Below are 17,307 nucleotides of genomic sequence, written 5' to 3'. Positions count from 1 at the left end.
TCCCTTCTTAAAATTAAGAAAGAAAAATACTATGTTCTTAGTTATTGTAATGATATACGCTTCTACCTTGGTTTTGTGTTTTATTACGAAGTTTTGGTTCACTTTAACTTAAATTAGAGAAAGATAAATTCAAACTTTTTTTTTCCCTGAACAAACGATATTATCTACACTAAGGGGGAATGGGTGGGCTAGCCTCACAATAGGCTAAAATAATGTGGTTTAAATTCGCCTTTGGCGAGAATCTCAGTTAAGACCTTTCACTTACAAGTGAAAAGGATTATCACTAAACTGTAGTAATAAGTGGCAAAGAGAAATTCAAACTTAGATACATAGCAAACACACATTTGTTTTATCAATGTAGCTACGTATAAGTTTGCTAGTAATTTCAAAATGAGGAGGTCGTTCTAGTAGTTCAAGAAGCACCAAGAGGAAGGACTGAGGAGCTCAGCCTCAGAGCAAGTCCACCGGGAGCCATTAGGCCAACACCTAGCCAATTCCCTCTAGCCCAGTCCAATAGATCGGCTGGCAGCCCAAGCCGTCTCATAAGTCGACACCGAATGTGCTGCTTGGCCTATGTGACATCATGCTAATGCTAGCGTGAAGTCATAGGTCGTTTTAATTTTTTTTTTTCAACCAGGCGCATGGGAAACATGTTGGAGTGGCCATGTGTCCCCTATGAGAAAAAGTGGGGCGGGCCAGCACGCACAGGTACACTCAATGGTTCGGATGGGAGACCACGTGGCTCGTTTTGGGCCGTTGGATTTCCAATGACTAGTTTTCTGTACCGTTGGATTTTCAAGGGTAAAAAAAATTTGAATTTGAAAACCAACGGCTAGTGATGTGGCATGATCTGGGCTGTCCGATCCAGTGATCAACCATCCACCTTTTTTGCCCAAAAAAAAAAAAAAAAAACAAGGCACAACAGTCAGAATTATGACCGTTGACCACGTATGTCAACATCTAGGCTATTGGATTTGAATATTTTTCAAATCCAACGGTCCATATTAATTTACTTAATAAAAAATTATTAAAAATTTTTAAAAACACAGGAAATTTTTTTAAAAAGTATTATTTTTTCCTATAAATACCTAACCATCATCTTCCACTTTTACACCACATTTCAATATTTTCAACACTTTCTACCAAAGCTTTCATATACTTTTTGTGCGAAAAAAATGGCTACGTGGAAGTCCATCGAAGATGTTACGTTGTGTGAATGTTAGGTTCAAATTACTCATGACCCGATTACAGGTAATGAGATGGAGTTGCGAGAAATGTGGAGGAGAATTACGGAAGCATTTTGCGCTAGGCTTGGAAAAGACGCCAGAAGTAGTTAAGGTCTTCAAGGGCGTTGAAAAAAACTCAACATATCTTTCACTTGCTGGAAAAACGCTCTCTCAATTGCTTCCACTAATTTACATAGTGGGACAAGTTTAGCGGATCATGTGATAATATTTTTATTTATTTATATGTACTCCACCTGCATCAATATTTTACTTTATTTATTTGTGTTACACCCACATTTTATAATATTGGCTTATCCCACATTTTGTAGACACTATAAGCACAAGCATTCTACAATTCGAAGAACCACAACAAATGGGAATATACAAAATTGTGCCAACAGGTCCAGAAGTTGTCCTGCACGGCGTCCCTTTACACAGCTCACCAAAACCGGACACAACCGCACAGGAAGAAGACACATTTGAAGAAGTGCCAGAAAGGATACTCGAAGAAGTGCTGAAGACCTAGCCGACTTGTTGATCCCTAAGGCCTCAAGGTAAAAAGGTGGCAAAGAAAAAAGGGAGTTCTTCCAAAAATGACTACACAAAATTTATGGACAAACTTGCTCGCAAAGGTGAACTGAACATGGCGCAGGAAGCGACTAGAGATGAGGAAAAGCTCATACTATGGCAACAATATTAGCAGCTACTGATAGACGTGATGCGACGGCTGAGAGACAAAGAGAAATACTTAATCGAGAAAGTGAGATGATTAGAGAAGCACTTAGTCGAGAAAACGAGATGCTTAGAGAAGAAATGACGGCTCAAGTAGATCGTGACACTATGAACAAGCCTCTAGTAGGACAATCTCCGAATTCAAAATATTTTTGGACATCGGAAAAAAGAGACGTGGTGTGAAGGAGGCATGCAAGAGATGCGGAAACAAGTCAATGGGGGTTCTAACTACACAAATCCTAGCAACGAAGATCCTAGCACCACATATCCTAGCTCCACATACATTGTATAATTTCGTATTTATTTGTAGTACTTGATTTAATTTCGTTTTAATTTTTAGTACTTTATGTAATTTCGTCTTTATTTTTAGTATGTTATGTAATTTCTTATTTATTTGTAGCTTTATGTAATTTCTTATTTATTTTTAGTAATAAATGTAATTTCTTAAATATTTTTGGTACTTTATTTAAACACACCAAATAAACTTAAAAAAACATACGAAATAAAATTACATAAACTCATAAACTTAAAAAAAAACACACTAAATAAACCAAGAACTTTATTCTTCCACCACAAACTCCTTTTAATTATCTTCACCTTGTTGCAATCCCCACTGGTGCTCAATTAAGTCACTTGGACGGGTACAGTGCCAGTATGGCTCTTGCATTGAAGTTTAGCGCTCAACGATTAATTGATTATAATGTTCATCCCGTTCCAATGGCTCGTGTTGCACGAGATCTTTTGTGCCATCATGAGCACAATAGATACGTGTTCTTCAGTTGTTCATTATGTCTGGCTCGTATTCATTGATGGCATCATAATCATACTCATATTCCACAATCATGTTGTGGAGAATGATACATGTCATCATGATGGATCGAAGAGCCTCGACATTAAACATTTTGGCAGTTAACCTGACAATCACCCAACGAGCTTGCAGGATACCAAAACAACGCTCTACATCCTTCCCACTCCCATCTTGACATTGTGCGAAGTGTTTTTCATTTTCACTTTGTGGATGTGGCACTGTTTTGACAAACGTTGTCCACCTTAGGTAAATGCCGTCTGCAAGGTAGTACGGTCATTCGTATCTATGGCCATTGACCTAATATGTGACTTTGGGTGATTTTCCTTGTGGAACACCAAAAAATGCATGCTAAATCCATATATCAAATGAATCCACCACTTCCAAAATGATACTTTTGGCTCATTTTCTGTCGCCATAAGCTCCTTGCCACGCACTTGGACAAATTTTCTAGGTCCTGTGCATGCAGTCAATGCTTCCAATCATGCCAGGGAAGCCTCACATCTCACCCTTCCTCAGTAGCCTTTGTAAGTCCCTTGGCATGGGTGTCTGGAGGTACTCATTGGTATAGAGGGCTTCAATTGCAGAGAAAAATCGCATCAAGGACTCCAAAATAGTTGATTTTCCTATCCTCGTTATCTCATCCACTTGATCTGTAGATGCTTCATATGCAAACATCTGCAAGACAGCAATAACTTTTTGCTCAAGAAGAAAACCTAGAACATGAAAAACATCTTATTCTTTTTTTTTTTGCACAAAGTATGGATCATGGTTGCAAATAGCACTCATGATTTTGTCGAACAAACTTTGTTACATTCTAAAACGACGTCTAAAAACATGATCGGGGAATACACAATTGGGGACAAAATAATTTTCCAAAAGACATTTACCTTGTCTTTCCCTCTTTCTATCTAAGTTTGTAGCACGTCTGGGTTTGGATATTTGACCCACAATTGCCATGACATGGTAGGAATGTGAGGCCCTCTGCCTTCTATGTTCATCATCCTCATCCTCCTCCATTGCGAAAGCTTCATCTCCACCTTCCTCGAGATTGAACAATTCTTCCTGTTGTGCCAACAATCTTTTTTGTTGCTCCTCAAATTGTTTGGACAATCTCCTTGAAGAAGACATTGTAAGAACTCAAGATTTAAAAATGATGAAAAAGGATTCTGAGCTAAAAAGAAGGATTGAGTTTGGTGTGTGAATGATGATGGATGTAGGGATGTAGGGTTTATATGGACAAAAAAAGGAAGGATGAGGTCTTGGACAATGCCACGTGGCACTATGCGATTGGTAGAAAATCTTGGCTAAATTATTGTACACAGATAGTGACACGTGGCGCGTTGAGATTGATTGAAAATCTAATCAGAAATCTATCCACAAAATAGTACGTTCAGATAAAGACATGTGGTGTGACAAGATTGGTTGAAAATCTTATTGAAATCTTGGCTAAATTATTGTAAACAAATAGTGATACGTGGCGTGTCGCGATTGGTTAAAAATCTTAACGGAAATCTATTCACAAAATAGTACGTTTGAATAATGACATGTGGCGTGACGAAATTGGTTAAAAATCCTATCCAGAATTGAAACTAAATTTAAAATTTATTATTTTATAGAATAATTAGGGAACTTTAACAAAAAAACTCTCAGTACTGTTCACTTTAACGAAAAACCACAATTTTACATTAAAAAGTCAATCTTGGCACTATTTACTTTACTCTTTATTTTGTCCTTATCATTAAAACTTAAAGTTTTCAAGTCATTTTCATTAATTTTCCTAAATAATTATTTAATATTTTAAATGGGCTGGATGCTGGCGCATTTTGTAGGGGTGGAGATCGTTTGTACCAGCGCAGTTTTAGACTTTATGCCAACACATTTTTTAGGAGTGGAGAAACATTTGGCTAATTTACTGCTCGTGAAGTTTATCACTGTTCACTGAATAAATTAAATGAACTTAAGTACCAGCATATATTTTTTAGGAATGAACTTGCTCTCAACTAACCCATTTATTCTTCTCAATAAATCAAGAGAAGGTGATATGACAGACAACCCCACGCTGTCCCCTTTGCCCCACAAATATATTATGATTATCTTATTATAAACCCCATTAATTATCAGTTTAATATTTATTTCAGTTGCACTGCCCTTTCAGGTTTTGACCTTTGGCTCCTTATTTCTTCTTATTCTTCTGGCGTTTAAGGTTTGCTAAAAATTTAGCCTTTTATCGAAGACAAACCGGATATACATTTATAATTTGCTTCTTCTGTTGGGATTTTATGAACTCGATTATTGCTATGTACATATGCATGGACACATTGGACAAATTTAAGTCATTCTTTAGCTTGTTTAATTTGGAGCCACATGTTTATACACCAGAAGTACAACAAATGATTTAGATTTGCGTAACCAGCTTGAATTAATGGTTTTCATCATTTGACTTGATTATGAAGTCACCAACCAGCTAAAATCATTTAGATTACTCACATTACTCTACCACAAATTAAGACTATGTAAGAGAGTTACAATCCATCCATGATTTTCTTTTATATAAACGATATTGGAGGAGAAATTAATCGACTTAGAACATTAATCAGGTACAACAATACGAAGACTATTCATAAAGTAGGCTAGAAACCCATTACATCTCACTCCATACTATAACTTTTTTACTAATAAGTCACCGCCCTTGATATTTCTTTTTTATAATGCAACAAATAGTTAAAACTCACGTATATCGTTCGAGTCTAAAAGAAAAACTCACCAATAAGAGAAGATGTCATTTTTAGAAGAAAAATAGCATTTGGATTTTTCAACTATCCGCAATGCATATACCAAATAAATTGTGATAACTTGTGTTTTAGCTCAATTGTTTTATTCAATAAAAATATAAGAGAAATTTTCTTCATTTTCTTGGTGACAAAAATTTGAAGAATTTTCCGTTCCGTGTGCTTTTGGTATGGTTGCTAATGGTTGTTGGGTGCTTAGCTAGTGGAACTGAATTTTGACTCCAATGTTTTTTTTAACAAACAATTTTATCTACACTAACGGAGAGAGAATGGGTCTAATCTCACAATGGGCTAGCAATAATGTGGTTCAAATTCATCTTTGGCGAGAATCAAATTTAAAATCTTTTATTTACAAGTGAAGAGAAATACCACTAGACAGTAGTACTAAGTGGTGACTCCAATGGTGTTTAAAGAAGCTTTTGGGATAGTGGCCAATGTTTCTTATCCAGAAGCTCTCAAAACCAAAAATACTTCAAACTTTGTTCTTCTATAAAAATAAAAATAAAAAAAAATAAAAAAAAAGAAAGAAAGAAAGAATTGTTATTAGCACTCCATAATTCTTGTTTCGCACTCTTAAGTTTTCTATATTTAGAGAAAAAAAAATACATTTATGAAGAGTGTGAAATGAGATTTTAGAGTGTCAATAATAGTTCTTAAAGAAATTACCGAATTTCACTTAAATATTTGTACGAAGAAAAATACTAGACCACGGTTGAAAATTTCCTGGTTCCTTCATTACTTACGTTTCATAAACAAATTTGGGTTGTTCAAACCCTTAGACCATCTCCAATGGTGACCTAAAACCTAAAAATATTTAGCCCATAAAATTTAGGTTTTAGCCCAGAAACAGTTTTTCTACTCCAACCATTCTGGCCTAAAATTTTTGCCCCAGATTATCAAAGAATGAATTAAGGCTCATAATTTTTTAAATTAACTTTAAAAAAAAAATATGTAGACTATCTTAAATTAATTTTATGAACATTTTAACCTAAAAATATTTAAATTCCGATAAATTTTGAAAAATCACTAAATCAATACATGAAAATCATCATAAACCACATAAACTTTAAAAAAAAAAAGAAAAAAAAAGAAAAAAAAAAGACAATTAATAACCCACATAAACTTAATACAATCGAAAACTCATAGACTACATAAATTTAATAATGATATCCATCATCTTGACTTGGTGATGGACTTGGGTGATAGTCTTGAGATGAATCATCATCTTGAAATATACTCCTCGTGGCATTCCTTCGTAAAATTTCCTTTTGTTTACCACGTAAGTATTTCTTCCTCTATGGAGTGTATTTGTCGAGGTCCTCCATTATCAAATTAGTTTCGTACCTTTCTTGCTCCCTATCCCCTTCTTCCTTCATGGCCAAAAACATTTGGGGCGATTCTTCTTGCCGACAGCACTGGTTTTCGTTCATTCTTGCCATTTGGCCCGATTCTTCTTGGGACTTCCCTTTTCTCTTTGCTTCCTTTTGCTTATCTCTACCTTGGGGCCTTGGAAAAGAAGAAGTTGGGCTCATTTGGTCGACAACTTCATTGTCGGCAAAATTCACACCTTCATTGACATTATTTGGGGGTGGGGCTTCATTATGAAATAATCTTCCACATTGTTGATTCGCATTGGTTCCCCACCTCGGACAATCCTTGAGGCTGTCCCAAGCATGATGCAACTTAAAAGCTTGATTTTTTGGTGTAGTTCTTGTCTTGTAAATTGCCATTGCTTTGTCACCCTATGCAACAAATACATAAAAACAATTAGTTGCAAAATACTATTATGTACATGACAACTAAAATATCAACAAAGAAACTCACAATTTCTGAGGCGTCCCTTCCACTAGGCATGTCAACCATAACTCTCTCCAAGCTTCCCTTCCACAAAGTGCACGCTTTGTTGATAATCTTCCACCGATCATAAACACCACCAACTTCCCTTCGACCGGCGTTGGAGTTTTCATGGAACTTATCAATGATTTTACCCCACAAAACCTTTCTGTTTTGATTGGTGCTGACGGCACCATCTTCGCTAACAGAAATCCATGCCAAAAATAAAGCAATATCTTCGTCAAAGGTCCAATTACGACCTCTAACATGCTCTTTTTCCATCTCAAAAATTTTGTAAATGAGAATAAATGGTAGAAAGAAAAATTGGAAGAATTGTAGGAGAAAAGTGAGTTTTGTGTGGATGTTTGAACAAATACATAGGTATTTATAGAGTTTTTGGTTGAATTTTAAGTTAAATAATTTTTTTTAAATTATTTTAGCCGTTTGATTTAAATTTGGACCGTTAGATCTTTTTTTTTACCATTAGATTTGATTATATTCGATCTAAGCCGTTGGATTCAATAAATATATAAATATAAAACTTAAAAAAAAAATAATTTGAACCTAGACCGTTGGATTAACCAACGGCCCATTTAAATGGAACCGTTGGATGAAGAAAAGTAGCCGCTGGGCTACAGTAAAACTGACAGCAGATTGGACAACCCACGTGGGTGGGCCTTCAGCTGCACTGTTCATGCGCGTGAGGGAGATTGGATTTTGGGGTGTGGGCTTCACAGCCCACTTTTCACTCTCATCCGTGAGTCCCACTTCAATTTGTGGGCTAAATTTGTGACAGGTATTTGGGTTCATTTTAAGTTTTAGGTTTTAGGTTTGGTTTAGGTTTTAGGTTGGAGTGGATTTTGGGTGGGAAAAAAAGAGAAAATTTAGGTTATAAGCCACCATTGGAGATGGTTTTAAGGATACAAATTGCTCGCAAAAGGTTAATGTTTTTCTTTTTTAACAAATATGTGGAAACTGAATATTCCCAAGATCAAACTGTTTAGATGGTTAATGATCCTGAATAGGTTACAAACCCGGGTAAGGTTAACTTACATAAACATATTAGCTCAATTTGTCCTAACTATCGTCCTTTCTGTAATATAGAGTGAGGATCAAGATCATCTGTTTATCAAGTGTAATTTTGCAAGACAGGGTTTGGGTTACAACCCCTGATATCACCTGTTAATGATAATAATCGTAATGGTCTGTTAGATTGGTTGAGTAAGCTTGATGCATCAGGTAAAGGAAAACTTTTGAACCTTAGCAAGGCCCTACTAATCTGCTGGCAAATGTGGAAAGATAGAAATCATGTGGTATTTAGGAAAGAAAAACCTTCTCCTAATAGAAAACAGTGGAAATAAGTTGGCTAGAAAACAAAAACTGAAAATTATATGGGAACCTCCACAAAGAGGGCAGCTGAAAATCAACTTTGATGGGTCTGTTATTAACTACAAGGTGGCGGCCGGCTTTGTGATCAGAAATGAAGAAGGTTTGTCAATTGTTGCTGGATCTAGCAAGAGGCCTGGGAGAGAACATCATCTCAGTAGCGGAAGCTTTCACCTTGAAGGATGCCCTTTGTTTGGCTAAAGGAAGAACTAGGATTCTAAAACATTTGTGCAGAAGGTGATTCTAAACTTGTTATTGATGCAATCAAAGGGTTCTGCGCGACCCTTGACGATTGTGGAACATTATTGAAGATATCAAGTGGTTGACGTCTACGTTTGATACCATTTCATGGAGCCATGTCTACAGAGAGGTGAATTTCTTGGTGTCTACGTTTAATGCCTTTTGGTTTGACTGTATTGAAACTGATTGTAACCACGGTCACTTTATTTAATATTTTATTTTTATATGCACTGTATATTAATTGGAATTTTGTGCCATGAAGTGTTGCTTTTGCTGCAAATTGATATACAAAAATAATGTAATATGATTCTATATGTTGCAACATGTCGTTTACTAGAGAGCGCGATCTAGACATGTTATCATTTCTTGGTTAATTAATTACTAATTAGCTAGGGTGGTATCTTTTCTTCAAGAGATGAGTATCCTATGATCCCAAATATGGTATCTTTCGCCGGCCATCATACGTCAAGGTGCATGAGACAAGTTGAGACTTGAGCGCAACACTACTTTGTGCATGCATGGGAATTCTGATGTGAAGTCATATATGCATCCAAGTTTTATGTAATTTTGTGGTTCATTTTGTAATGTGATCAGTCCAAGACTATTCAAGTCTTCGATCATAAGTTCTTAAGACGGGATTTTAGAAACTATACAGTAAGAAGTTACTAAAGTGAATATGTACCAAAAATGAGTTAGGATTAGAATAGGTCAAAATTATGTACAACTTCTTTATATTGTATTGGAGGGGATTAAAATTATGGATTTTGTTGTGGTCACTAGCAGCTGGCAAAATTATACTTCTCCTTTTTCAACAATATTATAAAATTAGTTGTTGGTGTGGTGCTTGAAGATTTCGTATCCTTTATTCACCTTTACTTAATAACTCTTTTAACGGATTCTTATCAATTCCAGTTGCCAATTTTGCTAATACTTGTCCACTCTTTTCTATGACAGTAAAAGCAATTAACTTCTAGTTTTGGGCATAAATTTCACTTTGTGGTTTTTAAAAGCAGATATATAGAATTATAATCCAACTATCCGTACTACCAAAACTTTCATAAAGGAGGCTACTTCATAATCCACTACCAAATTAATAAGCTTTGCAAAATCCTCACTTTTTTTACTTTCCAGAATTCATGCAAAATGTATCAAGAAAGGGGGTTGTGAATGATATGAATTGTCAATATTTTTTTATTTTCATAAACGTGTGAGCACATGTCAAGAGGCTAGTTTCTTTCACAAGAGTCTTTCACTTGCGTCTTACCTCTATTATTTCTTGGTGATTAGGTTCCAAACATCTATTCCCTCCTTTATCCACTTATTTTTACTTTATTCTCTACAATATAGTACTTAATAATTTATCTCTGTGTATTACCTATATCTTTCTTAAAGACAAGCCGCATGAGAAACATTTACTTCTACCAAGGGTTTGAATTATATAGTTAGAGTTTGAAATATAAAGAAACAAAAAACAAGAGCTTGGGCTATAGGTTTCTAGTTTAGGATTTGATTAATCGATCGCTAGGATTTTTTGGGTTTTACTCCGAAATTCGATACTATTTAACACTGTCAAAAAATAGGTCAAAGTTAATGAAAAGTGAATTAAAGGAAAAAGATTTTCTTGAGGATTCCTGTACAAACTTAATATTTACATTGTTGTTCCTTACAAGAATTTACTTGGTCAAGACAAATAAATATATTTATATACAGGATTCTTTTAATTCAAATTGCTGATCCAAACCCTAAACAACATTCATGGAGACAATTCTGCAGACAAGAAGCAGGGAGCAGGGTGAGGGGGCGTACGTTGCCTAACCGTGTCGTATCTGGAAATTAATTGATGAACGATCCAACACAAATTGCGATTGACTGTGCCCAATACAGTTTACATGGATGTGACATGGGGGTAAGTATGAACTCATCAATTAACACATAAAAGCAGATTTAGAAATATAAAAATACTAGGCGGTTTTACACGACAGTTCCTCATTAATACATAGACTTTTTTTTTATAGGGATTTGGATCCTCCCCTGAGTTAATGAAGAGAATCCTCCTGACCAATCATTGTGGACCGTTAAATTTTATCCAACGGTTATAAATAGGAGGTCCCTTTAAAGTTATAATGATTATAGCCGTTGGATAAAAATCTAACGATCCATGATGATTGGTTAGGAGGATTCTCTCCATTAGCTCAGGAGAGGATCCAAATCCTTTTTATAGGGCCTTTATATAAACCACACTAACATATATAACTGTCATCAAACTCTTTGCTTGTTTCTGTATCATGTCACCATAATTGAGATTCATTCTGCAGCTTGCAGAGAGAGAAAGAGAGTATGGTAGGGGCTAACTTTTCGAGTTTATATATAGATAGTTGATAACATAGAAAAATATTTGGAGGAAAATTAAAAGAAGCAGAAAACAGAAAGAAAAACAGGGTTTGATGTTTAAATGTCAGCTGGCAGCAATGACCTAATATCCAAGGGTCACAGGCTCCTAACTGCAGTTAAACAGTACGGTCTTTACCTCTTTTGGAGAGAGAGACAGAGAAAGGACGAGGATCGAGGTGAAGTGAAGAGATGGTTCATTTCAGTGATCGATCGGTTAATATATCTCGATCTCTCAGAATCTTTTTTTCTTTGGTTGAAATCTCAGAATCTGAGATATAGGTAAAAGGCAAAAGGAATATAAAAGCGGCTAGGGATGGGGCACTTTGGTAGAAAGATTGGACGTATGATATGTTGAGTTGGTAAGATGCATATAGATGTATAGTCTCTGTCTCTCTCAACTGCTTTAATGAAGAGTCCCATGCCAATGACTGCGGTTTAGAGAGAGAGAGAGAGAGAGATTGAGCAGTGTCAGTGTCTGTCTTCATGGGTCATAGCTGATAGTTGGCACGTGGGAGTCAGTGCCCGTCTTGACTAATACGAAAATGGAAAAGGATCCGGCAAGGATCGGATCGGATCGGATCGGATTGGATCATTTTCTTAAGAATCTTAATGATTCTGTAATTATATCTATTTATTATACATCGTGTGATCAGAAATTAGTTAAAATTTAAAATTCAAATATAAATAATACTTAACGAAAACTAACTGTACGATATACAATGAATAGATACGATTGTTAGCTCTCTAAAATCCCTAAAAAAAGAAGCTGGTGAGGATCATTTTCCACGAAAAATATACATAATTACTGCCATCTAGCTATTTCCAACTGAATTAGATCTTTTCCGGATCCTCTCACTAGGATTCTAGAGATCAATGAATAACAATCATTCATTAAAGATTGTGCAGCCATAATTTTTTTCTTTTGTGCATTTTTTACATAAAACAAGATTATTTTATTTTTAAAATTATAAAAATATTTAATTATAATCACACGATCTTTGATGAACAATTATTATTAATCTTCGAATCTCGGATATTCAGAAAGGATTTAATTCCATTTCCAACAAACAAAATGACAGCCTCTCCGCCTGCTACCACTTGACACTGCTGAGAGAGAGATGGTGGAGGGCGATAGGATGGGACATGAAATCAAGGGGTCTCTGACACGTATAGGGTAGTGGAAGTGGGTAAGGCCATGGACACCGTTTGTAATGCATGGTACGGGTCTTAGCCGTTTTCTGGTAAAAACTAAAAAGTTTCTCGAGTCTCAGATTTTGTGTGGCTGTGTGTTGGGCACAGCTGCCTGCTGCCTACTGGGGATGGTTGAAAGGTCAATTCTCACGTGTCATGTCCCTCAACACATGCACCACTCTGACTCGTCTTGTCAAATCATCATATATATACATATATGGAATCATCAAACTTCACGTTTAACCGGCCCTAGCCGAAACCACCTATTTCTAAATTTTTAATTACCTAGTTATATTTTCACATACACAATTATTAGTTGTGCGTCCATGCATGCATGCGTGGTACGTATCTGTATACATACGGTATGTAAAACTGTACATATCTGTGTACAATGGTATGTGTACAACGGTATGTAAACTATACGTAGCACTTCTATATTTTGGTGTTTAAAGTGTGATGGAAGGTAAGGTGGAAAGAATACTATATGTATGTGTACAGTGCGGTAGGTAAACTATATGTAGCACTTCGATTCAGCGATGGAGCTAGGAATTCTTGTAAAAAAGAGCCTCTTGCAGTGTAAAAGAAAAAAAAGTTAGTATCTATAAAATTACAATCCAAAATATATCCAACGTAATCATATTTATTCTTGATGAGTTTTCACATTTTGAAACAATAGCATGATAACCTCGTTATCTATACTATTAAAAGAATTATTAAACTCAATAAGGAGAATCAAGAAAAAATTTACAAATCCTAACACTCAAGTTAGAGGTAGAATAGAGTATAAACAAATAAAAATTATAGACAATGATAGGGATTTACAAATCTTATTGTTACTTATTGAATAGATTTGTAGTTTTTTGATAAGTTGATTGAATTTGGAATATGTAATGACAAAAAAAATGAAATTAGAAATTTTGAGAATGAGATAGGGACTAGCTCTCAAATGCATGGTATGGTAAAAGAAATCAGATTAGAGTGTGAGGCAAGATTTTGTATTTTTATAATTAAAAGTAAATGATGGGTTTGATTTGTGATAAAGAACCATAACAAGAGATAATGATTGAATTTATTTGAAGTGTTGAACAATAAGAGGGCTTTAGAGCAAGAGAAAAAGTTAGAGACACACATATATATGTTTTGTTTCAAGATCTAGATTGGCCAAGGACAATCATGGTCCCTTGATGCCTCCGCCAGTGCTTCTATCTTTTAGTGTTTAAAGTGTGATGGAAGGTTAGGTGAAAACTTGAAGTTGGTATTGAAGGATAAATTTTGTCCTAGCTAAGATCATGTGAGAATATTTGAACACATAAGCAAACTAATAACACTTTAAAGAAGGCATGCATTCAAAAACAATTCTAAAACCCAAGACTTTCAAAGCCTAGTGAATGGTGAACTAGAAAACTCTTTAATTACATTAAAGAGAAGAAAGGATTTTGAGATTCATTACCCTTGAAGCTCATCCTTGTTTACAGAATGGATTCACCCAAGTGGAGGGCCTACAAGTCACCTCTTAGCTCCTTAGATCTTCCTTTTCATTTTCTTCCTTTTGATACTCCTTTGCTCCTTGAGGATGTGAGGAAAGGATCTCCAAGAACACCAAAAGTTTGGTGTCTCTAAGTCTCCACACCAAGGATGAGGTGTGAAGATGAAATTGATGACTTAGAGGAAGAAAAGATTGCTAGCTATTTTTCCCCTAAGAGGCCGGCCTCCATAGAGAAAAATGGAGAAAAAGTTTCTCTTCTTTTGCCTCAAAGAAAACCCTAGTGAGAGAATGTCTATAAAGTTACCTTTATACCACCTCACATGTGAGTGGCAAACTTGCAATTAAGCCAAGTCCATTACCACTTACCCTATGCACGGCCATCCTATAATTATTGGGCTAATTGCCCATTTTGTTTTAGTTGTCAACAACTTAAACATATTGGGCCTTGTGGACCAAAGCCCTTTTGGGCCCCGAGACCTGAAACTAACTTGAAAGCCTTCGTATAATTAATTAACTAATTAATTAATGCTGATCATTCCCAATTAAACCATTTAATTGCTTATCCATCTCATTTATGTTTCTTCACTTTCATCCTTACTCAGTGTATGATCCATTAGGTTCCAATTAGCAAGGCAGTGGGTGATTGTTACTCTTAATGATCGATTGTGAATTAAAACTACATTTCAATACTCCTTATGATGAAGATTAGTGTTTGCTAATCTTCAGGGCTTCCACAAACCATGAGTGACACCTAGCAATATGTCATGGCTGCCCAAGCTAAGTAGAAGTGGTTGGACAACCTATCCAATTACAATTACAATGCAATACGGTCATTCTCTAATACAATACTTTTAATCACATTGTTTGAGTGATAGTTTGTTTCATGTCTACTATCCAATGGGATACTTCTCTATATGATTTAATTGAATATGATTTGGAACAAACTTCCTAAGTCATATTCGTATGCTTTGGCTAAAGACTCCCGAATCATATCTCAGAGTATTCTCCCTTTACCATGTAAGGTTAGAGATCCCTTGTTGAGCATTCATATGCCTACATGACTAGATAGCTTGACCCCAACAATGTTGTGGACACTCTCGATGGAATGCCCTTGACATGATCAAAGATTAAGAACTTAACCATTAGACATCTATGATGCCTTAGGTCAAGGGACTACTTTGCATATTGCAACTTTTGAGTTTTTACATGACATGTATGTTTGAACCCTCTTTTGATCGTAGTTCAGTATACTCAATTACCTTTTGAGCATCTATGTGTTTGTCTCAGTGTCCAACACTAAATGACTTGAGACTAATCATACTTACGCTTGAGTTAACATAACACATACTAACCTTAGCGGATTGTCAATGCCTAATTGGTAATGCTATGGCTAGGAACGTTTTAGGAAAGAACATAAGAGAAAGGTCTCGTTAATCTAACTTATTTAGATCACTTCTCTCTTAGATTATATACGTTCCTTGGATTCCCTTATTGCTTAAACACATAATATAATAAATAGTGATTAACAATAAGCTTTGCCCTTCATTAAAGATATAATAGTTTAACACAATAAGGATTCCAAAAGCTATTACATCAAATGAGTGGCTTTGTGGGCATACTTCTAACAGGTATCATGTGGAATAATCTTCAATTTAAAAACTATATATATGCTTGTCTGACTAGTCAACAAGTTTATTCACAGCGGAAGTAGTCAATTTGAAGCTGATGTGAAAATTATGTTGACACACAAATTAAACCCTATTTGTGACAATTGTAGTAATGAAGTAAGTAGGGATCGTTCTAACCGGGGATTAACTAGGGGTGCTAATCTAATTTGAATTGACTCAAAAACACAAAAACTAAAATTTAATTTGGTCGAATTTGAAAGTGTTTATGACTCCAAATGCTTAAAAACACAAAATAAAACAAATACAAATGACTACGACTCAACAAAATATGGGGGGATTGTGGTTGGATGAATTTAAACTAAATGGGCAGATTGTAAAGAAAATAGATTTTAAGACAAAATTTGGATGAATCAATGGATGATGGGATAGCTACGGGGTTCTTCTCCACACATGAAATATATGCAACGTAAATCAATTTCCAATTATCAATCCAATAAGTTATGAACCTCGACACTCCAAGTTAATTAGGTCCGCTTAAATTAACCTTCAGATTTCCCTAGAATCATTGAATTGGATGAATATGCATCGCAAACAAATTATTCCTAACAAATTCTCTATATGAACAGCATGATAAAGATATAAGTTAGAATCATTACGTTCTTTGGAAATCATAAGCATCGACAAGGCATTTGTAACTATGAAAAGCATGATACGCTTGCCAGGAATCTACTTAACATGATCGTGACTAGCAACCTTCACTACTTGTGAATATAAATTCATAACGATTAGGTGAAACAAACTTATATCCTAGCATCAAATTCAAGCATGCAAATTAAGCATACACTCTCAATCAACATACAAGAATAAGTTTTAAATCAAACGGTTAAGCAAATTGTATTCAAAACTTATGCAACGATAATTGGAAGTAATCAACTTATTTCACATATATAATCATGGTTTCGAATCACCCCCTAGCTAACTAGGGGGTTTAGCCTCTCATGTTCACAGAAAGAGAAATACAATTGAATTTAAACATAAAGCACAAAGGATTGATTACACCTAGAACGCCCAACGAATCCACTTGAATTTCGGCGCGTCCAAGCTCCTCTTTCCTCTTCTCCTTGCTGCGGCAGAGGTGTTGTGTGGGTTTATTTGGGTGATTTGGGGGTTCGGCAAGACTATGGGGTGGTGTAGGAAGGAATGGAAGGTGGCTGGAAAAATCTGGGATATGGTGGCTGCGTGAAGATGGGAAAAAAACTGGAGTGGAGGGAGAAAAGGCACGGCTGGAAGAATCTGGGATATGGATGGGAAAAAGCACGGCTTAGGGTAGAATATTAGGGTTAATCATCCAATGGGGGGGGGCACGGCTTAGGTAAAAATAAAATGGGATGGTGGCTGCATGAATTAGGGTGAAATAATAAAATAGGAGGCACGGCAGAGAGTTGAGGTTGCTGGAATGGATGGGAAAAATATGGAAAAAATGGCTGCGGCTGTGTGGTTAATTGTGGCTGAAAAATAATAGAATGAATGGGAACCCAACTAGGGTGCGGCAAGGTTAAGTTTATATATGGTTTAGAAAAATTAAAACCCTAGCTTA

The 17,307-nt window shown here is 35.6% G+C and overlaps 1 protein-coding gene across 1 annotated transcript; it reads right to left on the bottom strand.

Annotated features, from left to right (window-relative positions):
- Positions 1 to 3,261: 3,261 nt before the first annotated feature.
- LOC137744458 (uncharacterized) lies at positions 3,262 to 3,894 on the bottom strand. Its single transcript, XM_068484264.1, has 2 exons — positions 3,654 to 3,894; positions 3,262 to 3,479 (listed from the first exon to the last, which is right to left on the bottom strand). The coding sequence occupies exons 1-2, from the start codon at positions 3,892 to 3,894 to the stop codon at positions 3,262 to 3,264; spliced, it is 459 nt and encodes a 152-aa protein (XP_068340365.1).
- Between the last annotated feature and the right edge of the window lie 13,413 nt (positions 3,895 to 17,307).

The sequence above is a fragment of the Pyrus communis genome, chromosome 9 (assembly GCF_963583255.1).
Source record: "Pyrus communis chromosome 9, drPyrComm1.1, whole genome shotgun sequence".
Taxonomy (NCBI): Eukaryota; Viridiplantae; Streptophyta; class Magnoliopsida; order Rosales; family Rosaceae; genus Pyrus; species Pyrus communis.
Note: the sequence above shows the minus strand (reverse complement) of the source record. Positions and strands in the feature narration are given on the sequence as shown.

What these genes read in the sequence shown, in the direction of transcription:
- LOC137744458 (XM_068484264.1), bottom strand. Translation starts at nt 3,894, where the DNA reads ATGTCTTCTTCAAGGAGATTGTCCAAACAATTTGAGGAGCAACAAAAA. An exon ending in TAGAAAGAGGGAAAGACAAG is followed by an intron (nt 3,480 to 3,653) that starts GTAAATGTCTTT and finishes TTCATGTTCTAG; the next exon opens with GTTTTCTTCTTGAGCAAAAA.